The sequence below is a fragment of the Octopus sinensis genome, linkage group LG13 (genome assembly GCF_006345805.1).
Source record: "Octopus sinensis linkage group LG13, ASM634580v1, whole genome shotgun sequence".
NCBI lineage: Eukaryota > Metazoa > Mollusca > Cephalopoda > Octopoda > Octopodidae > Octopus > Octopus sinensis.
Window position 1 is genome coordinate 18922965 of NC_043009.1, and position 8435 is coordinate 18931399.

General features: G+C 36.2%; 1 protein-coding gene across 3 annotated transcripts in view; it reads left to right on the forward strand.

Annotated features, from left to right (window-relative positions):
• The window catches only part of LOC118765708 (kremen protein 1-like), a 15975-nt gene extending 7827 nt beyond the window's left edge, over window positions 1-8148 (forward strand). For 2 of the 3 annotated variants that reach the window (XR_005001573.1, XM_036508081.1), the window contains one exon: window positions 7550-8148. Coding sequence is in view for 1 of the 3 variants with exons in the window: in XM_036508081.1 (XP_036363974.1) it covers window positions 7550-7584 (35 nt within the window). In the remaining 2 variants the exon portion in view is untranslated. Of the gene's footprint in view, window positions 1-6816; window positions 6952-7549 lie in introns of those variants that run through there. The other variant, XR_005001574.1, reaches the window with a different exon arrangement.
• The last annotated feature ends 287 nt before the right edge of the window (window positions 8149-8435 follow it).

The following is an 8435-nucleotide window of genomic DNA, read 5'->3' on the forward strand; positions in this document are numbered from 1 at the left end:
TTGTAATTAATCCATCCCGAACTAAGATTTCTGTTGTTGTTGTTGTTGTTGTTGTTGTTGTTGTTGTTGTTGTTACTACTACTACTACCACCACCACCACCACCACCACCACTACTACTACTACTACTACTACCACCACCACCACCATTACAACTACTACTACTACTAACACTACTACTATATGAAAACACACAGCTTATTTTGATGGATATGAGAAGTTTCAGCTGTCTATAGCCAGAAGACTAAGGTAACACTTGTTTACTGGTCAGGCTTCAAGAACCCTTGCGAAGAATTCTTGCAGTTCCAATCAGTGACGATGTCTGTGGCTGTTCTACATTCACACTTGCACCAATATTTTTCACCATGTTGGTAGTTGAGTGCTAATACTTCCAAATGCACCAATCACTATTGGTATCACGTCTACTCTCTTAGTTCACCAAAACCTTCGCATTTCCCACTTCAAATCGTCATGATCGTTTATTTTTTTCTTCTTGTCCCTGTTGTGACCGGGACATGCTATGTTGATTATGTTCCCGTGGTCTTTCTTTTTTATTCACCACAACAATGTCCGGTTTCCGAAGGCGGGTGATCGCACTGGATCATTGCATCCCACAGGATTTTGAAATTCTCAATTTCGGTGACACCTGGATTTTTCTCATACCATGTCTTTTCTCTTTGTGGGCCGTGATTTCCACAGAGCTCCCAATGGATCGTTCTTGCCACAATGTCATGGCGTTTCTTGTATTCGCGTTGTGACAATTTCGGGCATTCGCTAACGATGTGCAATACCGTTTCACCCTTATCACCACACATTCTGCATTTATCGCTATCGGTTACTATTATTATTATTATTATTATTATTATTATTATTATTATTATTATTATTATTATCATTATTATCGTTTATGGACGCATTAAGAGGCATCCCGCGTGATCTAGGATGTGAGAGAAGTGTGTCAGCTAACCCTGATGATGTCACCGTCATAATGTCGAACCGCAGGCATAAGACCTGATTGGCAAAACACTACAAGAATATGAAGCGGTGACAGGAACAAAAATTAACACGGAAAAGTCAGTGGGCTTGCAACTTGGCACCTGGAGAGGTAAGTCCATGCCGTCCCACGGTGTCGTGGGGCACTGGAACGACGGTCCCGTTAAGTTGCTCGGAGTCTGGTTTGGTCCGGACTTCCAGGTGGAGAAGAACTGGGACGAGATAGCGAGCAGGGTTGTAAATCTAACCCAGAAATGGAACGAGAGGAAGCTGCCCTAGAAAGGTCGAGTGGAGGTGGCGAATGCGTACATTACATACGTCATCTATTACCGCTTGACTGTCGTTCATTGTCCTGTTTACTGGATGACGAAGCTGGTGCGCTTACTCTTCCACTTTCCACTGGTCAGGCTCTCCATCTGCTGTCAACAGCCGCCTAATGGAGGGCTGGGCATGCTGTGGTTACTGATGCGGAGACATGCGCTGAGGTTGCGGTATCCCCAACGTTTCCTTGACGGTAAGCAGGTGAGGTCACCTTTTGTAAGAGACACTTTCCCACAGCTCCTCTCTTTGACTGAGCTGTAATCCCGGATTAAGCGTAGACCGAGGAGGGGTGCTTGGCACCTCGAGTGCCATCAAGTGCTGGCAGCCCTCCGTTCCATAGAGGGCTACTTGAGGGAAATTGCGACGACGTTCTTGGTGAAACTTTGGGCGTCGATGACGATCAACTAACCGGTCTGTTCCGCAGAACTTTCGGGTCTGGGCCTATGGATAACTTCCAGAAACCCCTTACCTGGCTATGCTACCGACGGTGCTGCCTGTTCGCGATAAACTTTACAGACACGGTAGTGCCGTCAGCCGGGCCTGCCTGAGTTGCGCCCAGAACGATGAAACCGTTCTACACGCCTTAGTCCAGTGCCCGAGTATTACTGACCTGTAGGTTTATGTTTAACACCTGCTGTCGCGTGTAGGACGGATCTGGCTATCAGCTGAATCCATTGTGAAGATTGCCCCGCCACTCTCTTTTGGCCGGGAGGGACAGGCAATTTGTCTTGTGGCTGTAGAGAAAGAGGTAGTATGGTGGACCCGTTTAAAAGGGCTGAAGACAGACACTTTCCTCTTTGGCCAAGCCCTCATTAACTTTTTCAAGTTTCACATGAAAAGGAAGTTGAGGGCAGAGAGGGAAGTGTTGCCTTGTAGCAAGTTTGTTGAAAGGTGGGTGAATGTTGGAAGAATGACCAGTGTGAAAGGACCGATTCCGAGCATGCACTGGCGAAAAAAATAAGGAAGAATATACATATTCATAGTTATTGTAAATTATTTCTCGTACTCATTTTTATTTTTTTCTTGTGGTTCCACACATGAGTTTTAACTTGTGGGGATTAAGAGTTATCTTGTTACGAATCGTTCTCGCCAATGCATCATGCTTCGTAAGAAAACATTCTCTCACAGTTAGCAATGGCTTGTTAAGGTCTTCTGCTTCGTCATATGCAGCCTACACTCGTTTGTATGTCAACATTTTATACCTCTCTTCGGGCCTTCTGCCTAGAGTAGAAAAGAACATCTTATACCCCTTATACCGTAGGTACTTTCATCAGATTAACAAGTAACCGGTTAATATACGTTTACAAACATTTCACTGAAGTCAAAACTTTCTCAGAAAACATAATGATTGAATTTGTTGGAAACTTTTCTCTAATTTTGAAATTAAAAATTATATTTTTCTCAGGCTAATACTCATTTCTCACTTTCAATTTGTCTCACTCACACTTGTATGATTCAAAGGATTAATTACATTAACTAGTACCAAACATTTCACTGAAATCTGAACCGTTCTCAGGAGAAATGACGACCGAAAATGTTGGGAATAAGGACGAAGTCTTTTGAAATTTTGAAATGAAAAATTATTGTTCTCTCAGGCTGATATTCATCATTACTGACTTTCAATTTTTCTCACTTTTATTTGTCAGGCCAGCTTAAGGTGACCCGTTCTACGCGCGGTTAAGAGTGTGGTTGTTACTTTCTGTTTCTTCCTTTCTGTTTTTCATCACCACATTCTCCCTCTTTGTTTCTCTCTCCTTTCTCTCTCACTTTCCCACTCACTTACTCTTCCGTTCTCTCGGACTCTCCCTCGCTTTCTCTTACTCTCTATCCTTCTCTATCTATCTCTCTCCCATTTATAAACAACAAAAATCTTGAGTAAGTTGAGAAATAAAAATATTTTGAAAGATCAATCATAAATATCAGGCAGTGACAACGGAAAGGTCTGCTTCAAGGCAGACAGCAAAACACTAGCATTTAAAAGGGACAGACGAACTTGCGGGCTGAATAAAAAGGAAAAAATATTGGAAACCAAAGTTTGAAGGGATAGAATCTTGGGATAGTAGACTCGCCATGGCTGACATTTCTTAACGACGGACAGCAACGTAATGGCAGTTTAACGGCTGACGTAAAATTATGAACTTGATGTAAAAGGAAATTCCTAACACCAAGTTTTGAAGTGATTCTTTCTCACAACAGTAGACTCACCATGGCAAGCATTCAAAACTTCTTCATCATGGACGGCAACACATTGACGATTTAAAGGCTGGCGCAAATTTTTTAACTTGATGTAACAGAGTATTCCTAAACACCCGCTCCTGTAAATTTTGATCCCCTTCCAGCCTATTTACACCCCTTTTCGCATTTTGGTTAATATAACCCGATTTCATTCGGGTCTACTCAGGCCACATTTAGTAAGATGAGGAATGTTTTCCTAGAGGTCACGCCTTTCATTTGAGGAAATAAATAGTTGCCATGCAAACTTGCCAGCACTTTTAACATAGGTGTGCATATTTTCAGCTCAACCAAACACATAATGCACACATTATATTATATATATATATATATATATATATATATATATATATATATATAATATATATATATATATATATAATGAGTGTATATATATACTTTATTTTAAGCAGCAGAAAATTCAACAAAATCTGTTACTCTGAGTTTCTCGTTGCCGTTCATCAGACAGTTTTTTTATATATATATATATTATATATATATATATATGTACATATATATAATGAGGATATATATATATATATAGGCGCAGGAGTGGCTGTGTGGTAAGTAGCTTGTTTACCAACCACATGGTTCCGGATTCAGTCCCACTGCGTGGTATCTTGGGCAAGTGTCTTCTACTATAGCCTCGGGCCGACCAAAGCCTTGTGAGTGGATTTGGTAGACAGAAACTGAAAGAAGCCCGTCGTATATATATATATATATATATATATATGCGTGTCTGTGTTTGTCCCCCTAGCATTGCTTGACAACCGATGCTGGTGTGTTTATGTCCCCGTTACTTAGCGGTTCGGCAAAAGAGACCGATAGAATAAGTACTGGGATTAAGTTGCTCGATTAAAGGCGGTGCTCCAACATGGCCGCAGTCAAATGACTGAAACAAGTAAATGAGTAAGAGAGTATATATACTCATTAAATATATATATGTACACGCAGTATATATATATATATATATATATATATATATATATATATATATATATATGTGAGTGTGTGTGTGTGTGTGTGTGTTGTACGCTTTATATATACAAATGTATACAAATTATATATATATAAATACAGATATATACACTTTGTATATATATATTATATATACATATTTATATATAGAACACACACACATATATAATTAACACAATAATTATCGCCAGCACCACCACCACACAATCATGAGAACAAATATTTGTTCTCATGATTGTGTGGTGGTGGTGCTGGCGATAATAATTCTCTCTATGAATGCCGACAAAGAGAGAGAGAAAGAGAGAGAGGCTGTGAGAAGGCGGCGAGGGAAAGATAGTTGATGCTGTCACACGTCGTTATAGAGAGAACGTGAAGGGAAGGGAGGAAAGAGAGAGAGACGGAGGAAGACAGATAAGAGAAGGAGAGTAACGACAAAGACTTGTCAAAGTGTGGGGTTTTTTGCCCTTGTACCCACAGCTTTTGAGATAGGGATTTCTAACCAGGCCCACTCACATCCTCACCTCATTTTACATGTCCCTGTAAATTTTGGTGCGAATCCGACGGAACTAGTGCCTTTCAACCCGTTCCAATGCCAAAACCAGAAAAAACAAACAAACTTTCTCATTTCAGATTTATAAATATTGATTTAGAAGTAATGGGTTCATGTAAATTAACTAATAGCTGAAGATTGTATCTGCCAAACATTTCACTGAGATATCTAACTTTCTCAAACATTTCACTGAAATCTCAAACTTTCTCAGAAAACACAACGATAGAAAATGTTGGAAAATCTTAAGAAGTAATCTACTTCCGAATCGTTCTCGCCACTGCATCATGCCTCTAGACAAAGCATTCTCTCACAGCTGTCAATAGCTGGTTGAATTCTTCGTTGTGTGTCAACATTTTATACCTGTAGGTATTTTTTCAGATTCAGAAAGAATGGGTTAATATACATTAACTTGTAGCTGTGAAGATAATATCTACCAAAAATATCATTGAAATCTCGATCTTTCTCAGAAAACGTAACGACCTAAATCAGCGCCGATTCTTTTGAAAAATTTTGAAATGAAAATTTGCTTTCATCATTAGTGACATTCAATTTTTCTCAATTTTATTTCTTAGATTCAGAAGTAATGTGTTCATGTAAGTTAACAAACAGCTGTGAAGATTATATCTAGCAAACATTTCACTGAAATCTTTATCAACCTTTATCACAAAACATGACGGCCGAAAATGTTAAATGAAAAATTATGGTTTCTCATTAGTGACTCAATTTTACGGAATTTTAGATATAAAATTACGGAATTTTAGATATAAAATTAATGGGTTTATATATATTTACTAAAAACTGTGATCACTATACTTACCAAATATTTCACTGAAGTCCACACCTTTCAAAGAAAACTTGAAGACCAAAGATATCGGAAATAAGCATGAATTTATTCGAAATGTTTAAAATGAAAATTGTTTGTTTTCTTTCATCATTAGTGATTGACTTTATCCTTACAATTATCAAATTCAGAACTACCCTCTTAATATATTCACTATTACCTGGAAGATTATATTTAGCAAACTTTTCTCGGCAATCTTTTAATTTAAAACATAGAACTGTAAATACTGGAATTCATCAGCAAATTGTTCTAAAATATTAAATCGAAACATTGCACTTTCTCTGACATGATTTTTAAATTATCTTTTCGGATTCCGAAGCAATATGTTACCACACATTTACATGTAGCTTTAAACTTTATATTTAACTGAAGTCAAAATATTTCTCACAATCGCTGGAAAGGTGTTGACAATTTTCAGCAACTCATTTGACAATTTTTGAAATGAAAATTGCATTTCTTTCGTCAATTCTCATGATGAAGTATACATAGTTATTGTAAATTTCATCTACTCGCTCTACACATGTGAGAAGTTCAGTTTTAACTTGTGGGGATTCAGAAGTAATATTGTTCCGAAATGTTCTCGCTTCTACATCATGCCTCGTGAGAAAGAATTATCCATACAATTCAAAACAACTGTTTTGACATATATATATATATATATATATATATATATATATATAATATATATATATATATATATATATATATATAAACAGTAGTTTTAATTACCTGTGAAGATTATATTTACCAAACGTTTCTCTGCAATCTTTTAATTTAAAACATAGAACTGTAAATATTGGAAATCATCAGCAAATTTTTCTAAAATATTAAATTGAAACATTGCACTTTCTCTTGCATATTCCTCACTTGTGATTTTTAAATTATTTCATTCGCACTTTTCAGATTCTAAAGCAAATGTTACCATGCATTTACAAATAGCTTTAAGATTATATTTAACTGAAGTCAAAATATTTCTCACAATCGCTGGAAAAATGCAGACAATTTTGAAAGGAAAATTGCATTTACTTTGGTTGTAAACTTCTCCTACTCACACTTTTATATTTTTCTTGTGGTTCCACACATGCGTCGTGAGAAAGCATTCTCTCACAGTTGGAAATAGGTAGGTGAGGTGTCTGCCTTGGTCTTGCCAAGTCTACATGTGTGTCAAAATTTCCTTCCTCTTATTCTTTGCTCAGATTAAGATGGTATGGATTGATATACATACATATGTGAAGATTATATCCACCAAACATTTCACTGAAATCTCAACCTTTCTCAGAAACATGACGACCGAAATTGTTGGAAGTCAGCACAAAGTGTTTTGAAACGAAAAATTATTGTTTTCACAATAAATAGGTGTTTTCATCTTTTCTCAATTTTATCTGTCAGATTCAAAATTATGGGTTCATACAAAATTAATTAGCATCTACCAAACATTTCATTCAAATCGCAACCTTTCTCACAAAACCTGAGGACCGAAAATGTTGGAAATCAGCGTCAAATCTTTTGGAAATGTTAAAGTGAAAAATTGTTTTCTTATTAGTGACTTTCAATTTTTTTCAATTTTACTAATTATATACAGAATAAATGGGTCCATATATATTTACTAAAAGCTGTGACCATTATATACTTACAGCTGTGAAGATTATATCCACGAAAACATTTCACTGAAATCTCACCCTTTCTCAGAAAACTTGACGATCGAAATTGTTGGAAATCAGCACAAAGCCTTTTGAAGATTTTAAAATGAAAACTTATTGATTTTTCTGGTTGATATTCATTTTAGTGACGAAGGAAGTCCAAAATGCTAGAAATCAGCATTAAATTATTCGAAATTTTTTAAATAAAAATTTGTTGTCTTCTCATTATTAGTGATTTTAGTTTTTCCAACAATTGTCAGATTCAGAACTACTGTGAATGCTTTATTTACCAAATATTTAACTGCATTGAATTTTGTCTAGAAAACATAGAAATGAAAATATTAGGAATCAACAGCAAATGAAATATTGAAATGAAACATTGAACTTTTTCAGACGACAAATATTCTTGTGATTAATTTAAAATTTCTCTCACACACACTTGTCAGATTCTGAATTGGTTACCATACACTTATAGCTTTAAAGGCTATATTTAACTGAAGTCAAAACATTACTTGTGGAGAGAATCGCTAGAAAGTGTTGACAATCTTCAGCAAATCATTTGACAATACTGAAATAAAATTTTTGGTGATCTTTTGGTCAATTTTTATAATTTTCTCCTATGACATATGTACATGCACGCATTCATGCATATATACATACATACATATGTACATGCATGCATACATACATGCATCCATATATGCAGGCATCCATTAATTCATACATGCATACATGCACACATGCATACATACATACACACATTGATACATATGCACATACATACGTATGTATTTATGTAGATATGAATGTATGAAAGCATATATGTATGTATGCATGTATGTATGTAAGCATATATGTATGTATATATGAATGCATGTCTGT